The sequence below is a fragment of the Siniperca chuatsi genome, linkage group LG18 (assembly GCF_020085105.1).
Source record: "Siniperca chuatsi isolate FFG_IHB_CAS linkage group LG18, ASM2008510v1, whole genome shotgun sequence".
NCBI lineage: Eukaryota > Metazoa > Chordata > Actinopteri > Centrarchiformes > Sinipercidae > Siniperca > Siniperca chuatsi.
The window spans coordinates 20,027,676-20,050,241 of record NC_058059.1 but is presented as its reverse complement, the minus strand read 5'-3'; the positions used below and the strand labels follow the sequence as shown (position 1 = coordinate 20,050,241).

The 22,566-nt window shown below is 39.2% G+C and overlaps 2 protein-coding genes across 13 annotated transcripts in view; one reads left to right on the top strand and one right to left on the bottom strand.

Moving 5' to 3' along the window:
- The first annotated feature begins 3,751 nt into the window (after positions 1-3,751).
- Positions 3,752-18,454, top strand: LOC122865851 (coxsackievirus and adenovirus receptor homolog). The gene is made up of 8 exons (XM_044174785.1): positions 3,752-3,853; positions 4,038-4,147; positions 4,967-5,142; positions 6,500-6,704; positions 10,988-11,140; positions 11,903-12,025; positions 13,675-13,816; positions 17,903-18,454. The coding sequence occupies exons 2-8, from the start codon at positions 4,045-4,047 to the stop codon at positions 18,096-18,098; spliced, it is 1,098 nt and encodes a 365-aa protein (XP_044030720.1). The 5' UTR covers positions 3,752-3,853; positions 4,038-4,044; the 3' UTR covers positions 18,099-18,454.
- A 415-nt stretch (positions 18,455-18,869) lies between these two features.
- The window catches only part of vav2 (vav 2 guanine nucleotide exchange factor), a 196,130-nt gene continuing 192,433 nt past the window's right edge, over positions 18,870-22,566 (bottom strand). For all 12 annotated transcript variants that reach the window (XM_044174769.1, XM_044174771.1, XM_044174778.1 and 9 more), the window contains one exon: positions 18,870-22,141. In XM_044174769.1, the coding sequence (XP_044030704.1) occupies positions 22,094-22,141 (48 nt within the window). In that variant the 3' untranslated portion in view covers positions 18,870-22,093. The remainder of the gene's footprint in view (positions 22,142-22,566) is intronic.

The following is a 22,566-nucleotide window of genomic DNA, read 5'->3' as shown; positions in this document are numbered from 1 at the left end:
AAATAAATAATACGATGGAAAAAAAAGAAAAGAGTAAAATATCAGGCCTGTGGAGGTAAAAGACATTAATGTCGGTGCAAAGTAGTTTGACTTGCATACTGTCACGGATACGCCAGGCTCCACCAGCCACTAACCATCCACACCTGCTCCCAATCATACTCCTGCTCCCCATTAGCTCCCAATCACAGCCTGCATAAAAGCCCTGCACTCACCTCAGTCTGAGTCTGACCTCGTTTGTGACAAGGACTCCATATGCTACTCAGCATAAGACGTTTTCTCCAGCGGTCTCCTGTCTCCAGCAATCTCCCTCTCCAGCGAGTCCTTCCTCCTACAGACTTCCCTCTCTCCATACCTACACACCTACACTATCTGGCAGTAATCCAATAAAGAACATTCTGGTTTCATCTCGGTCTTCCCTGCCTGTCTGTAACACATACAGCATGTGTATAGAAACCAAAGCGGTTCTTATGTGTTTTTAAAAAATAAATAAATAAAAACTTGACTGGTTCATTTTCTCCCAGTTGCTTACCAAGTGACAAGGACAGTCAGCTTAAGGTCCAAAGAACTGTTGAATTTCTTTAAAAGGGGGGGGGTAATGAGTTATTATAACATAGTTACATAGCAACAAAGGCATAAAAGACGTATATGTTTAATTTTTCTAGGACTCATGTAAGCAGTGAAACCCGCTGTATTCACTTGGATTGTTGCCTGTTTTCTTATGTCTTTCTTCATTTTTCCCCACTGAAGCTGTTTTCTAGCTCAACAAATACCAATCCCAGAGAAGCCAAACTTGGCAGGTGTATATGCTGTCCAACTGCTTAGGCAAGGCCAAAAACTCATGTTGCACAATGGTTACACATATTTGTATTTTTATTTTAATAGTAACTGTGATTATATCTGTGTGGAGCTAGTAATTAGCTACTGAATCTTGACTTGAGTTCAGCAGTTTCAGTTGTGGTTCCAATGGCCTGTCCTTTTTTGGATTTGAATCCAAGTTGATAAAATACCTAGAGTAAACAATTGCTCATTTGTATATCCAACAGACATGGAGCAACATTCGCAGTCATTTGGAGTCCACCTGATGAATTTAAGTTTAATTTACTCTCCCTTTAGCTCTGTTCCATTGTCCACCATTTCCCATAGGAAATATCTGGCACTTTGGCTGCTAAATACTCTGCTATGTTCACCAGCTACTCGCCAGCTATCAGGAAGTTTTTTGAGAAGCTGGTGTTGGATCATCTCAAAACCAGCCTACCCCCTGCATTGGACTCCTACCAAACAGGTCAATAGAGGATGCCATCTCCACAACACTTCACACCGCCCTGTCTCACCATAACATCAACACCTACATGATAATGTTGTTCATTGACTTGAGCCCCTCTAAAGCAGTCACTAAACGAGATGACCTTAGCAGCACCTCCCTCTGACTGTAACTTGACTTCCTAACCAGCAAACCTCTGTGAGGTTGGAATACCGCACCTCTTCCACTTTGACCCTGAATACTGGAGTCCCACAGGGCTGTGTGCTGATCCCACTCCAACACCATTATAGTAAAGTTTACTGGTGACACTATGGTGATAGGCCTCATCAGCAACAACAATGAGACAGTCTACAGAGTTGGGCATTTTAACATGTGGGTCTCCGGGGCTTGACTCGCTTTTGGAGCCAGCCTCAAGTAGCCATTCGAGGAATTGCAGTTTTTGGCACTTCCGCGTAGTCTTCATTTTTCAGCCCTGGAGGTTGCCGCTTGTTCAGCCCTAAATATATATCTTGTTAAGCTTTGAATATAGCACAGTTATTAGCAGACCCATGTGTTGTGTTTACTGTCACTGCTCAGGGATAAATCTTGTTTGTGTATGCCATTGTTTTTCAACTAGCAGCTATGTGTGAGAGGCACAACCTGGGGCTACAATCAGCCACTGTTATGATATTTATATTTGCACTGCAGCCATACCATACCATAGTCCTGGGGGTCAACATACATAATAGACATCGGAGTCTTACCTATTTCGTCAAGGTAAGGGAGGGTTGAGAGATTTCAGCTAAACCAAACTTTCAAATCCAAGCAGACACATACAAACAAGCTAATTTTGAGCAGAAAAAGCAACATATTTTTACCCAGTATGTGTTTTGTTGGAAAAATCACATTTATTAACATAATATTCCAACAAAAATATTTGTGTTAATGTGTACAGTTCCTCGTTCTTAGGTTTCCACATTCCACCTGTCCACCTGTCTCTGAAGATCCTACGTTTTACTGCTGTACCAGCAGTTGGATGTAACATCCAACACAAGCAATACCTGCGGAGGGCATATTCCACAACATATGTACTGTATATAACAATGAATATAACATAGTTGTGTACACCAGCACAACAAAACGCTGTGCAATGACAGCAAAGCTGATTCTAATCTAACCTAAATTAATTTTGTCTGTCTGATGTTTGGTGCTTGGCAGGTAACAAGAGGAAGTTTGTTCAAATGATTCTTTTTCTTCATATTAAAGACATTAGGAAAACAGGAGGAGTACCAGTTTTATGCTTTTAAAGCACTTAAATATAACTTCAAAATTCACCTCATACCTAGACAAATATTGCTTTCCATAATAATGTCTTTAAAGTAGTTACTTGGAATAGTGCATATGAACTAAGCTGCTCAAATTTTGAAAAGAGTGGGTGTGTGGGGTCAGCAGGTTTTAAGATGGATCTGACTCTTTCTCTGACAACTCTACTTTAGCAGCTGGTGGCTTTAAATATAAACGTTTTTCAAAAAACTTGCCCAAAGCATTTCAAATATATGTGGTGACTACAAGAGAAAAATCACATGAAGATTTAAAAGTAGTGTTTACTAGTTTTATACAACTGGAGATAAAACTCTTTATCCTTTATCACTAATCTATTTTCTGCATGTTTCTACTGAAGGACACCCCACCATTTCTTATTTATAAAGGCTGTTTCCTCATAGATTTGGCACAGAGACAAGCTTTATAGTTTTTTTCAGACATCCTGGTAATGTATACAAACCTAGGTGGCTCGTGTTTTTGGCTGAGCAACCAGTTTCTTGTCACTTGAGACCTCACATTCTCTCTTTGTCTTCCTTATTATTTGAAACCACGGACATCTAACAAATGAGAGGTGCTAAAGTGGTGTATTGTGTATGCAGCAAGTAAGAGGGAGTGTACAGTAGCTGTGTGTTTCCTTGTGCAGGTGGAGGCAGATGATTTTCTCCCAAGTTTAACATGTTTGACTTATTTCTTTTGTTTGTTTTCATCCAAATAAATGAAAAGTTAAGTTAATGACTGACATGACCTTGTGCAGACAGGCATACAGACAAGCAAGTAAATATTATTGACTATAGATAAAGCAGCATTGTGTTGCAGATGTTTTGCTTTCAGTACAGTTAATTTCTCATCAAATTAGCACTCTGAGTTTCCAGCCACCTCATCATCAGAAACCCCATCAAATTGTATGGCCGGCTGTTCCTCCAGTTTCGCTTGTTTACCCAGGGATTGCTTCCTATTGTTAGTCAGCTGCCAGGGCACTGATTTCCTCTGGCACATTTCTGTTGATTTTATAATTTTGTTTCCTTTAGTTTTGGTGGTTGTGGTAATTACAAAGCATTTGGGAAAGTTAGACGGTGTTAAACTCAATATTAACAGCTGAATAGCAATACCAAGTTAACCTCCTGGTAAGCAGGTAAAACAGGTGGAGCAACCATCCAATCAGAAGGCTTTATGGTAATAAGGAGGAAGTAAAGGAGGAGCTCCCAAAAAAGGAAGAGCACCAGGCAACACACTGCTGCTTGCTCCTTTGTATTCCGTTGCCAGACGTTTGGATGTAGTATCTGCTTTCAGGTAATATCAATATAAACTTGTTGTTCTACATCCATGCTTTTTTAATTCCTCATGAATTTGTCTATAAGCTCACAGTTCTTACCAGTTGAGAAAACCAATTTCATATGCCAATATACTGTATATTGTACATGTTTGTTATAAGCTCATTTTAACCACTTGCTTGTAATGCTTTTATTTGAAACAGGACCACTATGTTCAGACACTGCTGCAGTCGTTTGAGGTCAGCTTTCATCTTCAGCTGCCCGCCTTGGTTGTCTGTCTTCTTGTTATGCACTGCAAGTCTCTTGAGCACAGGTAAGAATACAGACAAACAAGCACACACGTTATCTACTACACTGTATTGGTATAAAATGAAGCATCTTTCATTGAAACATTCATGTGTCTTTTCTGTAAGACACAGGCCTCAGCGGTGTAAGCTTCCCCATGTGTTACCATGGCGCTCACTGTCTGTCCAATCAGGCTTTGAGATTATACCTCCAGATGACTGTTGACTCCCTAATGTTCCAGGGATTTGAGCTCATATGTTTTCTTCTTTACGGTGGGACTCTTAATAAACTGAGCTGCAGATCTCAAATACACATCTAGTTTGAAAAAAGTATATTTGGAAAGTTTTCTTTATGCACAATATGTAAAGAGTATTTTTTAGTATTTAGGATTAAGTGTTTCTTGTACATTAATACAGTTCATTACACTAATTATCTTTCACTTTACAATTGTTATACTTTTATGCACTTCTAAAACTAAACTGAACACTTGAATACCTGATTAGCGGGCCACATACTTTTTAAAAGCCCTTTTGAGTCTAATTCAAGCTCTCTTGTGTGCAAATGAAGAAAACCTCAATGGAAAATGTATTTTTTAGGTCTCAACAGATGAAGACAAGACGTGAATGACCTTGTGGAAGCAGTAAAAAGCTGCATAGTATTCGCTTTGCCAAGACTTACATGTATACTTGACCTCTGATTCAGAATTTCTTCTGGAGTGCTGCCTATTGAGTTTTTTCGATTGTAACTGCCTCTTGAGTTTTTTCGATTGTAACTACTGTATGAAATTTGGGATTAAGAAACAGCAAATATGTGTCTGTGATTAATTTCAAGACTTGAATTTCTTAAGAATTGAAATGCACACGAGGGATGCAGGTGACGTCCACCAGCCCGCAGACCATCCAGAAGGCAGAGGGAGAGAGTGTGACTCTGGGCTGTACTTACACACTGAGCCCTTTGGACACCGGAGAACTTGACATTGAATGGTCTGTGGTCAGTCCAGACACCACGCAGAAAGATCAGATGGTAAGAAGCAGAATGAGAAGAGTGCAAATTATGCTATAAATGTATATGCAGGGTCTGATATACAGTATGGTTTTGTGTGTGTGTGTGTGTGTGTGTGTGTGTGTGTGTGTGCGTGTGTGTGCATTTTCTAAGGTTGGAAAAAAAAACTGTTTAAAAGCAATTAATTGGAATTAATTAGAAGTGTACCAATTAAATGTTTCTCTATCTTTCCCTAAAATTAGTACCAAATTATAAAGTTCTTTCCAGGAAATGAAAATTATGGACCCATGCACAAGCATGTCACCCCCACCCGCCACCCCCCTTTCCTGTCCATAAAGGCAAAAAACCCTATCTAATACATTCAGATTTCACACATCTTTCAAATTCTTGAAATTCAAATTCTTCTCATTTTTATGTGATGTGCTTGTGCCTCTACGTCTAAATCAGAATTCAGTTTGGGAGACGGGAGTGTGGATGAACTCCTACAACCTTTTAATTTCACAGGAATTAGTTGTTTAACCCATTTGCCTTTTAAATTAAATGAGTCATTATTGTTGGAGAGTTGACAGGATGTTTTTCCCCCTTATCTCTACTCTTAGGCAGCAGACATTTGATCACAATCAATACAAGGACTGACCAGGTCCAGTATGTGCTGCTATAGACAAGTGACCAGTGCAGATTGTTGGTTCTTGTGCAAATTGAATGCTTTGTACTGCAGTTAAACACTTAAACGGTTCCAGCTTTTTATTCTAAATTAATCTAAGTATTTATCTACTGCAAACTTAAAGCTGCCTTAATCAATTTTTGGCCACTAGATGGCAGAGGAACTCAAAAACAAGCTGAGAAGCACACAGCCCTAGCATATTATCACACTATTAAGTTGTATGCTAATGTCTTAGCAAACAATTGCCTATTTACACATGTAGCAGACAGGAAACAACATTATCCCAGTAAGATACAGAACAACATAAGCGTTCATTTGGGCCCCTTGTTTCAATGTCAGTCCACTATACATTGTTCTTTATCTCTCCGGGTTGGTCTACATGAATAGAGAAAAATATATGGTTCTTTAACTGCTAGATGGGTTTATGAGAGCTGCTTTGCTGAAACCAGCTCCCTGATATTGCTGGAAATGAGGTTGAAGAGAGTGCTGAGACTGAACCCCACAGTAAATGTAAACCAAAACAATGAACTACAACAGGTTACACAGCTCTGTAGAGCTCCTGGGTGGTAATTCTTGGTGGGTGTCATTGCGAGGTACCCTTTTAACATTGTGTTTAGCCATTTTATTCAATATTGATGGAAATAAATAGTTGAATGAACATTTAATTGGTAAACTCTTTGTTGAATCTTTATTTTTGTTTTTTTAACCCATCAGCTCATGTTCTATACCAGCGGCACTAAATACGTCCATGGTGACCATGCTTTTGCAAAAGGACTCAGCTTTGCTGCTCGTGACCCCTCAGTGGGTGATGCTTCGCTCTCAATCTCTCTGCTGTCACCTGCTCATAGTGCTACCTACCAGTGTAAAGTGAAGAAATCACCGGGAGTGGACATGCACAAGGTGTCACTGGTGGTAATGGGTAAGACTGGGCATTGGGTTGCATCATGGGATTAACACGTCACCTGGCTACATTATTTACAGTATGTCCATCACCTTTGAGAAGTACACGGTACTGTTTGATTTTAAGGAGAAGGCAGCTGCACGTATTCACTTTTAACATTTTGGGATGTGTTTTGTACTGAAGATGATCACATTTCCTTGTCACATGCCAGTATGCATTACACTTACTGCTGTCAGGCATGCTTTTATCTTTTAAGACTACTACAACATCACTACTACATTTCCATACTCTGTATCCATTAGTGGCAAGGATGGAAAGAGTACCTGAATCTTTTACTCAAGTAAAAGTACTGTTACTTGTGTAAAGAGTATGGTCTAGACCTGCTCTATAGGAAAAGTGCAATGAGATAACTTCTGTTATGAATTGGCGCTATATAAATAAAACTGAATTGAAAATTGAATTGAATTAAAAATGAACTCCGATAAAAGGAAAGAGTATGTCAGTATAGCCTTCCTAGAATTAACCAGAAAAGAGAACAAAAGTCAGACAATTAAACAAAAATGACCCACAATAAATAGAAAGAGCTATGGACACTACGACGGTTGCAACAAGCAATATTAAGCTATCCTACTAAATAACCTGCCACATGTTTCACCAAGGCAGACAACACAGAAAATAAACTCAACAGCAGCTACAGCCCACAAACACATTAGAGCACAACCTACACACACTGCTCTGCATAGCACACACACACACAATGCTACGTTGCTATGCAACACAGTGGTTGTTGATGTTCACCTCTGGAGAGAGAGTTACATCTATCAGTGAGATTGTTATTGTACTGCTCATTCTGCTCTAGATTCAACTTCTCTGCTCTTTCAGTTCATTCACACTATGCATAATATAACCAGTCCACACAACATATCTTGACCCACTGCACTTTTGAGCGCAAGACTTCTGAGCTGAATGAGTGTTCGGCAGTGACAGCTTGGACAGAGATGATCAAAAACAGCAGAAAGGCCTCAGACACCTCACTGAAGGTAGAAGTTCCTTATTGAATGTAGAAGTCACTTCTGGAGGATGCACCATGAGCATCTTTGCCAGGCCCAGCATTCACCCATTGGTCACACAAAATTGTGGGTGTGTTTGATTTGGGTCACTCAGCGTGCTCGCTGGGTGGTGCATTAAATCTGTGATTAATTAAGGTCGATGCATTGTTGTGCATTTTTTGCAGTTCACAAACTGCGAGGCCTGGCCCAGGTTTGACCGCAAAACCTCTCACCCCCTGACACTTCTGCCAGTAAACGTACACATTCAACATGTATCTCTGGACACGGAGCTCTGCCCTCGGCCTTTCTCTCTTTTACATTCTCACACAATTTATCATGAATTGTCATGTGACTGTTTTTACTCCGTAATGGATGCGACTTGACATGCGGCGTCCAATACTTAAAGGTCCAGTGTGTAACATTTAGGAGGAGCTATTGCAGAAATGGAATATAATATAAGTATGTTTTTGTTGAAATGCTTTCTTCTTGTTGATATTTCTGTCTTTCTGTAGAGTTGGAAACATCAGAGGCTCTCTAGTGTCAACAAACACTCTTAGGTGTTTTTGTCTTTGACTTGCAGCATTTGAAGGTCCTGTGTGTAACATTTAGGAGGAGCTATTGGCAGAAATGGAATATAATATTTATAAGTATGTTTTAATGAGTGTAAGATCACCTGAAAATAAGAATTGTTGTGTTTTCATTACCTTAGAATAAGCCGTCTTTATGCACAGAGGGAGCGGGTCCCCTTCCACAGAGGTCACCATATTGCACCGGCATGTTTCTACAGTAGCCCAGAACGGACAAACCAAACACTGTCACTAGACAGAGCCGTTTGCGTTTTTTTGCGAGTTTCACGCCCACCGTAGTTTCTCCTACACACTTGGAAGGGGAGGGTGCTGCAAGCAGTATTCAAATGGTTGTAAACTGCAGTTTCACCACTAGATAACACTGAATCCTACACACTGGACCTTCAAGTACAAGTAAAATCACTGATTTTTAAAAAATACAAAAAACAACTAAGTAAGGAGAGTAACTGTTACTTCTACCCATAATTAGTAGTTTAGCATAATAATAATAATAACTTCAACCACCACCAATGTGCATCACCCACCTGGGTGGTTTTGCTAAAGGTCACATGATGTCAGCGAGAACTAAGATACTGGCTTTCTCAGTGTTCAAGGCTTTAACCAGTCAGTTTTTCTTCTGTAATAGAAATATTCTTTATTCAATGAGAAATTGCTCCAGTGCTTAACCCTTTAATCTGAAATAGAATAAATTTCCATGCTATGTGAGAACATGAATTTGACTCTTTGAAGCAAAACATCACAAAAACCCATCACCCAAAACAATGACTTTACCTTTTTTACACTTTTTGTTTTTACGCTTTCCCACCATTTACTGTTGCAGAGTCAAAATGTGCATATTTGAACAAACAATCTTAACTCATTGTCCGTTAGCTTTAGTCTGGAACTTTCAACTGCATGTCAGGGTCTTCATCAGCATATGGAGTTTGCTTCATCTGCTGATGGAGCAAAGATAGGTGCCTGAAGAGGGCTTTGGAAATGTCTATGTTGAACTGATACAGATTGAGCAGTTGATGAGACTGACAGCAATTTGAAATGACAATTCACTTAAAGCCATTTGTCAGTGTATTCAGTCTTACAATTCGCCAGAGGGGTAAAGTAATTTACTTGATTCTAGTCCAACTCATCTTGCCTGAAGAGCGTGTGCAGCGACTGGGGTGGAGGAGGAAGTTTATTTATTATGATTTTAAGACTGAATACTGTATTAGATAATTTCTTCCAAATATGCTTCATGACTGAAATACAGACATGAAATAATTGGCCCAGTTAAAAAAAAAAAAATCCTTCAGGAGCTTTGTGGAATCTGAATCAAAAGGATGGAATTCAGGGTCAGTCAGAATATTTCATTTTAAAGTATAATTTTTGATCTGATTTGACATGTACATTTTCTCAACTCTTTCTTCATTTTTTTCAGGTAACCGATCAGAGTTACGGGTTGACAGATATATGGCACATATTTCATTTTATTGAAACTTGACTGAACTTAATCACTTACTGCAATTAGCTAAACAAAAGATGAAGCACATGAAGCCAGATTTTTATCTCGCTAAGTCTTCAACCTTTCACTTTATCTTACTTTACTTCACTTCACTTACTCGTATATGGCTATGACTAGAATTACAAGTAATGGTTAAACAATTCTGTTATTTTTCACAATCAGAGCCTAAATCTTAGAGCCAATGAAAGGAAGAAATTAACAACAAAATGGCAAGCGTCATTGTTTCACAGTCATTTTACATTTCCCATTAAATTTGGATCTATGCATATGCATTGTTCCATCATCTACAAGCAACATTCAGATGTCCAACTGTGTGACGCATAGAGAGTTTGGAGCTTTTTGTTATCAAATCATTTCACAGAAGAAACAGATTTTTGATCAATGGATGCATTTATTTTGCAAAGCCCGTGGAGTTTAACTGACTCTCACACTCAACTTGGTATAAAAGATGAAATCAGATGAAATCACCCCCCGCCCCCTGATGAAAACTAGCAGACTGTTAAATAAATATCTGTAGCAAAGCCTCACATATCAAAAGACAGCCTAAAGCTGTTTTCATGCTAACAGCAACACAGGCAGTCCTGAGAGCCAACAGGTCATTTTATGGATCAGGTTCTTTATATGATCCAGAGCAGGATAAGTGGTTTAGAAAGTGCATGAATGAATGGATGGATGGATGGATGGCTAGCGTTTCTTCTTTTATTATGCAAATGGAGAAGAACACACTCAAACGTGTGAAATGTTGTGGTTTCAACGACCCTTCAGGTCTTTTCTCCACAAGTATCATGTAACGTTATCAATCTCACCCTATCGCGTCCAATTTCTATCCTCTTTCACCTTTTAAAAACAGGACAGTACTCCATGTTCCTGCCTTGTCATCTTTAACTCATCAAGCTTACATTCCATATAGATTTTGATGTTCAAATATATATTTATAATGTGTAATGAAGGTATGTTTTTCTTTTGCAACTCATACATTTTATAGGATTTTTGAGTAATAAAATGCAGCACATTGTTGGCAAAACCCATCTATTTTTTGTGAATCTGTCATTAAAGCCAGAATCAAAATGGCCCTTCCCGTTTCATCCTATAACTATAGAGCTGTACTGTTTTTCAAGAAATGGGATAGAAATGGCAGCGTGAAATTATCCGTTTTTTGTATGATTTCAGCGAGGCCGTCTGTGCCTAAATGCTGGGTGGAGGGAGGGGAGCTGGTCGGCGAGGCTGTGTCTCTGCACTGCAAGTCTGCAAAAGGCTCCACTCCCTTAAAATACACGTGGAGGAGAGGAAGTGCAGGCCCCATCCCTGCTGCAGCCACACAGAGTAAGTGTGACCTCTGCTGATGTCATGATGCTACTACACATCAAAGAGAGAGAGAGAGAGAGAGAGAGAGAGAGAGCGAAAGAGAGAGTGTGTGTGTGTGTGTGTGTGTGTGTTGGGGTGGGGGCAGGTAATACTTTAGTATCTAATTCTGTGTGAGCGAAACTCAATGAAAACCCTTTTCTTGTTGAATGTACAGTACATGCCATGCTCGTTTCGGTTTTTATTTTTCAAGCTAAAGAAAGTGTTCGTTCAGTTTTGTGAAATGACATGAAAATGAAAAGAAAAATACCTGGTGAAGAAATAATGATTTGCAACGCAACACTGTAGTTTACATTCTCCTTACTTAGAGGGACTCTGGGTGCATAATCAGCAGATCATTTGCATTTTCTCCCCGTTTTCATTTCCCTCATTATGACACGAAACATTTCCTGAAATATTTTTGACATTGTTTACTGTAAACTGCATTGATCAGTGTCATCTTGCAGCCGGAGACACAACACATTTAGGCTGCATGCAGACAGAAAATCTGTGTGAGCAGGTCTTCTCCTTATAAAAAAAAAAATCTTCATATTTTTAAGTGAGAATTTGTAAAAAACCACAAACCATGAGCCTTAAGTATGTGTCACTTTAACTACTCTACTTTTAGAGCAACCCCCTAGCATCACTATCTGATATATCTTCATTTTAGCCCCTTGTATGTACAGCTCATGTACAGCGCATGTGTTAATCTCTGTTTGTGGGTGTGTGTGTGTGTTCTCTCAGACAGCGTGACTGGGGAGCTGAACATCAGCAACCACTCGCAGAGTTTTGCAGGAATCTATCTTTGTGAGGTGAATAATGCTGTTGGAGCCGAACACTGCAGGATCGACCTCAAAGCGAACAAACGTAACTGAACACACAGAATGTTCCAGTCCACATGCATCATGCACGACACACACATGAGATCATGAAAGAGCTAGATTTCATCCTCTTCTGTCTTTGTAGTTGTGCCACAATCTCCCCATTGCCCGACTTCTCACACACAGGGTTTTAACCACAACGCTGCGAAACATCAGTGTTATTATGCTGTCTAATGATGACGGTAGACGGTCACAGTCAGTGGCAAAAAATCACTTTTTTCACAGAAGACAAAACCTTCTGGCCATCCGCTCTTCATCACTGACTTGGTGCTGTTGAGTCACAAAGTCACAAATGACTGCTTTGTATGTCAACAGGCCCCTTTAGCTTTATAAAGTGTAAAAGACAGAAGAAAAAGGCAGCAATAGAAAATAGTTGGACTCATTAAAAGCACCTCATCAGCCTTGTTTAGTTGGCACAGTGTAAAAATGGATGAAAGGAAAATCTAGACATTCCCTTAAAAAAGGGCAGCTGATGTGCAGTAATACCTTTGAACAGAAACCAGAGAAGTACCAGAGCTGTCTCACAGAGAATCAATCTGGTTACTGTAAGTGCACCAGTAGGGAGTGCAGTCAATGATTCAGCATACCATAATGGAATATATCACCTCTGGGTTTAGACTCGAACAAGCCCTCTGCATTCTGTGGATCCATAAAATGACTTTGTCTTTGTGTGCCTCATGATCTGTGGAGCAGACCCCCCATATAACATCTTGTTGAGTCCATAACTTCCAGTCTTAGTGCTCAGATTTTTGGCTTTAGGCAGGGAATCACTTCAAATGCAGGGTGCTGTCCTAGACCAGAGGTTCCAACCCTTAGGCTCCAAGATGATTTACAATTCACATTACTTTTCTCCAATGTTTATTTTTTTTTTTTTTTTGTGATATATGGGATAATTCAACTTCTTCGGGCCTTTAGAAAATATTTAAATGAAACAATCTGAGAAGAGTATATCACTCTTTGTCTGCTTACCAGTGAAAATGTATCTCCATATTTTTTCTGGGTTCAGACAATTCTCATATATCTTAGACTACAGAAAACCCCATGAAGGTCACAGAATTATCAAACAGATGCAAAGATGCACTGTCACCAAACCTTAAAGGAATAGTGACATTTTGGGAAATATGCTTTTCCGCTTTCTTACCAAGAATTAGATGAGAAGGTCGATACTGAGCCCGGCCAGGAAATAGTCCATAACCCCCGTTAAACCACAATGTGATGTTTTTACCCTATGTACAGATAAAAGATATAATGTGTTCATTGGTGAGCTTTAGAGGTGCCAGAGCCAGGTATTTTCCCTGTTTCCAGTCTTTGAGCTAAACTAAGCTAAGCGGCTGCTGGCAGTAGCTTCATATTTTGCAGATGACAGTGGCATTGATCTTCTCATCTAACTCTCAGCAAGAAGATGTCATGTAATTAACTTCATTTTGGAAATACATGATTTCCACTGAACAGTGACAATACATGAAGCGTTTTGAGAAGACATTATTTAACTTTAAAGGGTCACAAGCCAAAAAAGCTAACCGCTACACTAGACAATATGAATAATACAGTATAATGAATTTTTTAACACTTTGTTCTTTTCTGCCACAGAGCTTCTGAGTGAATAATTCCTTGTTATTCCTACTGATTTTACAGCTCCAAACAGAGCAGCGTTGATAGTAGGCACCATTGTGGGTTCTCTGCTCCTCATCTTCATCCTGCTGGTCTTCATCGGGCTTCTATACTGGAAATTGAGCAACAGACATTGCTATGAAAAGGATTTCTCCAATGAGATCAGGTACTGTATGGCACTGCAGCTCCAGCAGAGACAGTAGGGCACAGTTAAAGGTGTTGGCAGCTTCATGGTTAGATAAGTGAACTGCTGCGAGGAGGGAAAAAATCCACACACACTGTCTGGCAAGCTTCTCTTAGTGTTCATTTATCACCAAAAAGTCCCATGAGAAAGAAACTTCTGCCTCTGTTAGTGTTGAGTAGTTTTGTCAGCTTGGGTAAAACATGATTGTCTGCACTTGCACAGATTTTTACATCTGCATAAATTAGTAATAATAATAAGATGTTTTTGGCTTTACGACAAGAAACAAAAAAAAATACAAGGGAGAACAACCAAACTTTAAAAGACAGACAAGCAATTATAAATGTGTATTACACATTAAAGCCATTCAGATAATAATAGAAACAAAAAACGAAAGAAACACGTAAATACAAGAGAAAAATACATTTTCTTTAATATAACACTCACGCAGGCCTGTTCCAAATGCTATGATTTTATGTTTTAAATATTCATCTGTACATTTAATCATGCAGACGGAATCCTCTACAATCTCATATAAAGCCTCACATTGTGCAGAACAATTTGACAAAATCCTCTTGAAATCCAAGGTTTTATGTGAAAAGTGCAGAAAAAAAATGATTTTCTTTAAGTACACTGATGCAAATATAACTGCTGACATTATAAATAACATCGGTTCCGCTGTAGGCTTCATCGGAGTGCCTCAGTAGGATTCATTAAAAGTTATGAACTCTTTCTTCTTGTTGATATTTCTGCCTTTCTGTAGAGTTGGAAACATGAGAGGCTCTCTAGTGTCAACAAACACTCTTAGGTGTTTTTGTCTTTGACTTGCAGCATTTGCAGGTCCTGTGTGTAACATTTAGGAGGAGCTATTGGCAGAAATGGAATCTAATATTTATAAGTATGTTTTAATGAGTGTATAATCACCTGAAAATAAGAATCGTTGTGTTTTCATTACTTTAGAATAAGCTGTTTATCTACAGAGGGAGCGGGTCCCCTTCCACGGAGGTCGCCATGTTGCACTGCCATGTTTCTACAGTAGCCCAGAACGGACAAACCAAAAACTGGCTTTAGATAGGGCAGTTCACATTTTTCGCGAGTTTCGTGGCCACTGCAGTTTCTCCAACACGCTTGGAAGGGGAGGGTGCTGCGAGCAGTATTCAAATAGTTGCAAACTGCAAATATTATATTCCATTTCTGCCAATAGCTCCTCCTAAATGTTACACACTGGACCTTTATGGTATCAGACTCTAATTCTTCAAGCATATCAGAAAATCATTTTGGCTGTGTATTGATTTCTTATCGGTTTTCCTGGTACTCTGGCAGCAGCGTTCTGAATGTACTGCAGTTGTTTAATGGTCTTTTTGAGAAGACCAGATAAGAGACCGTTGCAATAATTCAACCTGCTAGAGAAGAAGACATGAATGAGTTCAAATCTAAAGCTTGTCTGGATATGAAACCTCTAATTGTTGCTTTGGATAATAAATTACGTGATGCGTTAGTTTTTGCCTTGATGTGGCTGCTGAAGCTAATTGTCTATTAAAACACCCAAATTTCTAACTTGGCCTTCAGTTTTTATAGTTCTGGAACAATCACTGGCATATTGGAGATAATAAATTGGGGTGAACAATATCAAGTGGCAAATTATAGATGGTAGACATCTAATTTTGGCACAAAACAGTACAATTCACAGGTGTAAATTTGCACATTTTCACTTTTTTGAGCTGATAATTTTTTCTTTAGTTCCTCCGCTGAAACAGTACAGACTATATAACTAGTTGAAAACGGCAGCATGGGACACTGTGTCTCAAATAGATGGCCCTGGTTCAGCCTGTTTTACGTATAACAGTGAGCAGAATGCAGAGCTGCTCGAAGCTGCAGCTGACCTCCCATCCTGATATCTCTGAGAGGAGTTCTCCTTTTGCAAATAAACAGTGTCTCTCAAAAAAAATGAAGTTATGGTTCATATGCAGTTGAAAACAGCCCACATGCTTTCAAATTAGATGTTGAAATGGGAGCAGTGTCGGTGTGGGAGGACAGTGTTGTGTACAAGAGACAGAGAAGCACTTCAAGTCACAATCCTGAAACGAGCATCTCCATATCTGTGACATACAGGAGTTCAACTCTCTTCACATAAACATGGCATTGTAGTGAAAAGCTCATAAAAGGGATGGAAAAGCAGTAATTATTTGAGCTGTGACGCAGTAGTTTCTCACATCTGTCAGTTACTAGAGTGTTCAAGGTAAAAAGTAAACACTGCAGCTTGAGTGGGGGGAAAAAGTTCAGAGATGAGTCATGCAGAGTATCAAATCAATTCAAGAACTGTATCCTCTGCATCTAAAAAAAACATAAATACAGTGGGGTACTCCAACTCTGCATCAGGACCAAAACATCAGAGCTTTAAGTGCAAATTTGAAAATGAAATATAAAAACAAAACATGTAGATGCACATTGAAAGGCAGACGGACGGACAAACTGAGAGATCGATACAATCTCAACAGCTTTTGTCTTAGTGTAAAGGGCAATCAACAACCGCAGTGGGTTTTTTTTTTTACCGTCGCTGGAGTGTTTTTTTTACATCCGTCACACGTCCTTTACCACCAAACAGATTCACTTTCTACAAATGTCACAATCTACACCAACTCTGACCACCAGCTGTGCTGCTGGACAGATGGTTCTCAGTACAGTGACATAACAGGTTGAAATCGGTGTGGATTGAACGGACTGACATCTAGCATCTGGTGTGACTTTGGGGTAAGAGCGTGATATCTTATGTTAAACCTGCCATAAACATTTTTTTTGTACCGAAACAGTAAAGTTGCAGACCGTAAAACAGTGAGAAAAAACAAAACAATGAGCTGGAAGACGTTATAAAGTTGAGGGGAATTCTAGAGACTGGTGATAATTACTGTATCTGTGGGTTTGTCACTATGAGCTTCAACTTTCACACTACACAGAATCATACATATACACATAATCATTTGATTTTATTAACATAAAATATGATAAAAATTCAGTATTAAGCCACAGCCACTAAAAAGATTTGCAGTTAATTTTCTTTGCATGTTAATTGTTTTTAGAACAATGTTATATAAAAAGATAAGACACATAACTTCACTGGCAGAACAAAACAACTGGAAATACACTAAAAAAGTAGACACCTAATTGGTGTTTAATAAAATTTACTGGATTTGGTTTGTATACATTCTTGTTCACAGATATCCTGTCTTGTTGCATGGCAACACCCATGAATCACAGCCCCAAAGACATGAGACACATTCTTTCCCATTTCAGCTTAACAAAAGCAAATTTATTCCCTTTACCAGCAAAAATCTGAGTCCTTGGCCTCCACAGGAACAGAAAATGCCAAAGCCGATCAGTTGTGCGGGTGTTTTCTTTGACAGAGGAGCAGATCCCAGCTGGTACCACAAAGTTACATAAATACAGAAAGCAAAGTAGCTTCTAAGCTTGAATGTTGGCAGCGATATTGACGAGGGAAGATTGTCCTGTATGCTTCTTGTCAGTGTTTGCTGGATGAAACCAGTGAATTTTATCCTTAAGTAGAAGAAGTGAAAGAAGGGTCTCAGTGAGAGTAGGCGCTCTTGGGAAGAGCCTCCAAATAAGCAAAGACAACAAAGATTTATGCTCTTCACCTACAGGGCAGCATTATTTGGCTTAGGAAATACTGTACATCCACTGTGGTAAATATGGATCCAGGCACACAGAAGGCAACCAGAACAACCTGGTTCTCAGTTATCTATCAGAAATAACAGGAGCTTCATGAGTGTACAGTGAAAGCAAGTTGTGCTAAAACAATTAGTGATAATCAATTTATCGGTTTATTGTTCAACACGAAAATTAATCAACAGGTTTGATAATCAGCTCTTCTTTCAAAATGTGAGGATCGGTCCATAAAGTCTTCTACAGCTTCTACAGTTGCCTTCTAAGCCATTTTACCATGAAATAAATCAAGCACTACTTCTCTGAATTCAAATGACTGAACTGAAATTATTTCTTTGGTAGTGAAATGTTTTAACTTTGTTGTTTTTCTCCCTCTGTTCTGATATCAAACAGGGAGGACGCTCCGCCTCCTGAGAGCCGCCCGGTCAGTCGCCATACGAGCCGGAGCACCAGTCAGAAGGTGGGCGGGACCGAGGTGAGCTCTTTCAACGAAGGACCCACACACACTCCCTCCAGCAACAGCCATGGACACACACTGGTCAAATACACACCAGTCGAATATGACAGCAAGTATGGATACGCAGTCTGACGATAAGAAACAGTGCTGAACTGAGAAGCATTCAGCTCCAGTTGTAACGTTTGAATAGAAGCATCAAGACACTTTGGACATTTGAAACTGAATATTTGGAGAAGTGTGAGTCTAATGAACTGAATTCAAAGCTGTGCAGTGTAATGATTTAATAACATTGTTCATGTTAATAACCTTAAGATAATCTTAGTCACATAAGAACTTTTCTTCTTTTATTACTAGGTAATGTTTTTTATATCTATACATTTTGAAGATCCTTCACAGACAGTGACATTCACCTGCACGTTGAATGAAAGATAATTATTATCTTCTATAATATCTATAATTATTAAAAAGAACTAAACTGTTTTCTGGAATTTTTAAGTGGAAGTTTGGGTGTTTTGATTTGGGTGTATGATTTGCAATGTGTGACGCCCCTCCCGCTGTCTTGGAGGCTGTTCTGGCTAACCTCAGCAGGCAACTGGCTGACAAGGGAGGGTCATCAGCTGAGCCCTTGGACTATATAAGATATATAAGCCCTTGTGCTTCCTCCTGCCTCTGCCTTCGTATAGCTGACATCCACCCTGCATCGCCTTCTTTTGCTTTTGCACCGCAACGCCTCCAACCATACATCCATGCACTGCTTGCATTGCTGACATGGCTGATCTACACACTCCATTGTTTGATTTGCGTTAACCTTAGTTTTAATCAGTTACTCTGAGCCAGTTTGTGACAAATGGAACATTCAAACCTCAAAATACAACTAAAAATTCAAAATGATTCAGTCACAAATTTAAACCAAAAGAGAATATTTATTTCATGATAGACCTCATTTGGAAATACTCAACCATTCAAAAAATTGTACACGATTAAGTACATATTTTTTGGAGGATGTACTAACAGGAGTTGAAATATCAATAGCCACATGCAATGGGTTTTTGTCCACTACATAAACAGCGACTAGATCCCCCCTCATTTTAGACAACATGGAGGCCTCCTGTGTGTCTCCCTCACACAGTGGTAGGACTTTGTGTATTTTGGGGCGGTCGGCCTTTACAATAACACACATCATAGACAGTCAAAAGTTTATCAACTAAACATATCAGCATTTTCTGCTCCATAAGTCTTTGTGAACCAGCCAGAGCTGATGTGCTCAGTGTTTGCACTTCACTTCTCAGTGGGGTTTGTGAAGGCTTTGCAAGTTAGTTCAAAATGTTTTGATAACTGATTTATTTTTGATACATTTACAGCAAGATCTCAGCCTTCGTTTTATAAAAACAGCTACTTTCCATAATTTCCTGTTTTTTAGTAAAGCATTTCTTATTTTCTTTCTGTGAAATTGTCAATCTTAAAGCCAGAGTGCGGGACTTTTACATATAAATGAGCATCCGTTACATTCAAGCCCTTGCCAAACGAGTTCACACAATGCTGATTAAGCCTATCACCGCCAAGTAAATCTCTCTGTATTTAGCAGTATAAGGAGTTGTTAAATCTGATGTCTGTGGCGACATTCCCACACTGGTGCACTGGTAATGATGCGTTTTACACCAACCAGCAATGATTGGTTTGGTTTTGATTTGATTTAGTTTGCCAGAGGAAGCAGGGAGCAACCCAGAGCCATGTAGAGAGCTCCACGATCCGCCATTGCTGTAAAACAAAAAAGGTGAGAATGTTTATTACTGAGCATTGTTTGTTATGATTTTGTAGTTTGTGTTAATATGCTTCGGCAACGTCGGATTGTATGCGGTCGCGCCGGTAAAGCCCATTGAATTGATACTGAATGGAGATGACGCAACTCTCTCTACATGGCTCTGGAACAACCGTAGTGAAAAGTTTCTGATGCTCCAGATAAAAAAGAAACTCAGCGTTCAGAGGAAGGATTAGAGTCAAAAAAAGAAAGCGATCGACGGCAAGGACAAACACGGATAACCACTGGTGTAGCATTGGTGTTTGCCCTCAGACACGTTACTGCTCTTGGACAGGTTGGTAAAATATTTGGAGTAGGCTATGTAGCTATAACATTTATTCTACCTCAATAATGGATTATTTTCTTGGAAATGTGGAAATTTCTCTGTATTTTTGTAACTATTTCTGAACAGGAGCCTGGGGCGAGCTCACTCTAGGCATACGTCATACATCATAAGCACGCGTCGACAGTGTTTATGTAATTGCTCTCACTGCCAGAAGGGAGAGACAAAAGTTCTGCATTCCAGCTTTAAGAAAAGACATTTCAGTGTAAGCTGCAAACAATATATCAATACAGAAATGTGTAGGTGGAGGTGGAATTTATGAAGGTTAAAGGCGAGGCCATATAAACAGAGTTAGTCAATATACTGTATATCAAATTAAATGTAAACATAATTTGAACTAACCCTTTAAAGAAAGCTGAGCTGACAGGGTCAAAAAACTTCTGTGTATCTAGAATTAGAAAGTCGTCTGGTATCTATGCTCTCAATTAGAAAACCAATGAAAGCCCTCTGCAAACACACTGCGGTCTAAATGGCTGTAAATCTGTAAAAGTATTTATGGCACTAGGAAATTACTGGAAGTAAATGGAAACACTGAGCAAAGCACCCCTAGAAAATCACAATATTATTAAGGGCTCCTTCTGTGGCTTCATGTTAATTAACACACAAAGTTTTCCTTCAGAATCTTCTGACACTGTTTAATTTTCACCAGTCGGCACAGCACCAAAATGGATTTCACACATGAAAAATGATTAACATTAAGGGGAAAAACAAATCCCACCACCTGATCATCTGTAAAAATAAGGCAAGGTACAAAAATCATACCAATCGATCAAACTCCATGCAGACATTAAAACATGGCTGAATTTGGCTTCAAATCATAAAAACAACTGTTGGTCCAGTTCTCAAAACTTAAAAAATAATATTGATTCTGTGCAAAAAAATCAAACAATAAAACGATGAACACCAAGATTTAAAAGTGTGAAGTGGTAGTCGAATAGAATGTCTTGATGTTTCCCTTTCGCATCCAGCTGATTGCACCCATAGATTAGTGACGGCGAGACTGATGTGAACTGTGTATGTGATCGTTGTTGGCTATAAAAACCCTCCATCTGTCTCTGTGAGTCCATCCAGTCACCAGTTAGGATAAGTTAAATGCTTCACCATCTTGTTTTTCCGAGGGCTCAGAAGGCGAGCCGTCCCAAGTATGTTGTATAAGTGCCTCTCCCCTCCTTTAGTAAAGTCCCCTGGATGTGGACAAACTGTCTTTTAGGGGATGGCAATGTTCTTTACTGGCTGATGTTGAGGTTCAGTAAGCAACGACCATTCATCAAAGGCACCGTACTGTACATTGGTCTGTGTGTGTATGGGCCGCACATGGGCACATGCATACATGGAGAAGTAAAACCAGTTAACAAAGTCGATTCCCTCCACTGGTGTCAGCCCACAAGGCATCACCATGACAACTAAGGCAAAATCTCGCAACATGAAAACAGAGCATCTGTCTTTTTTTTTCTTGTCTTATTTTAGTTTTTCTCGTCTGATTCCTTGCTGTTACTTAAATCAACTTCCCCACAATAATCATTAGTAATGATAATAATCTCTATTCAATAAATTATTAATCTATACTGTACAATTATTTCACCTCGCATAGACCTGCAACAAAGGGGAGCCTTTTTCAAAGTAAAGCTATACACAGTCAGTGTCTGCTGTGTCTTCAGTTCAGTAAAGCCTCTGCAGAGCACACAGAGGCTGACAGACAGAAAGCCTGTTTTGTATTCTTTCCTGTACAGAAATTAAACAGGACATCCTGCCACAAAAAAAGTAAAAATAAAATACAAACATAAGCAAAGCTGATGCATAATTGAAGATAGAGAAACAGGGTAGAAAGACTCGCTGAAAAATGAGTATCCAGCAAAAACAACAACAAAAAAATGTCTTTTTTCCTTGTGTTATTTTCCTGGAGAGTGTGAGCAATTTTCTCTGAGAACAGTAGACAGAAGATGGTTCCTGATTTAAAAGGGAGCCAGGCCAGCAAACATCCAAGCTTTACTGCCCTCCTTCTTCATCCACGTAGGTTGAGGGAAACCATCCAATCTGAAACATAAAACAGTAATTATCAGAGATATAAACCCAAATGCAAACAAGGGATGTTAATTGTGTTCAATCAGATCAGTCCAGTTCAGCTATACATGCAGTGAGATAAACATTTGGTAACACTGACGTTAATGCATTGTATGTGCAGCATGAATGCATTAGACTAAAGACACTCAGAATACTTTGCTCTAATTGCCTGGAGGATGTGCATTATTTTCAGATGTGCATTATTTTCAGATAACTGTACAGCTCAGATGTAGCAGCCTCATCCCTGCTCTAAAAAATACTTGAAGACTACTTCAGATACTTCTTCAGCTGTTGCTAGGCAACAACTTCTCCTCCTTTTGGAAGAGTAAGTGAGTACTGAACTAACAGAGATAGTACCAACACAATATGCATTTAAAGACCATATGTATTTATAGAGC

Coding starts and splice junctions, on each gene's coding strand:
- LOC122865851 (XM_044174785.1), top strand. CDS start 4,045: ATGTTCAGACACTGCTGCAGTCGTTTGAGGTCAGCTTTCATCTTCAGC. Junction 4,148..4,966: donor TGCAAGTCTCTTGAGCACAG/GTAAGAATACAG, acceptor GAATTTCTTAAG/AATTGAAATGCACACGAGGG. Junction 5,143..6,499: donor CCACGCAGAAAGATCAGATG/GTAAGAAGCAGA, acceptor TTAACCCATCAG/CTCATGTTCTATACCAGCGG.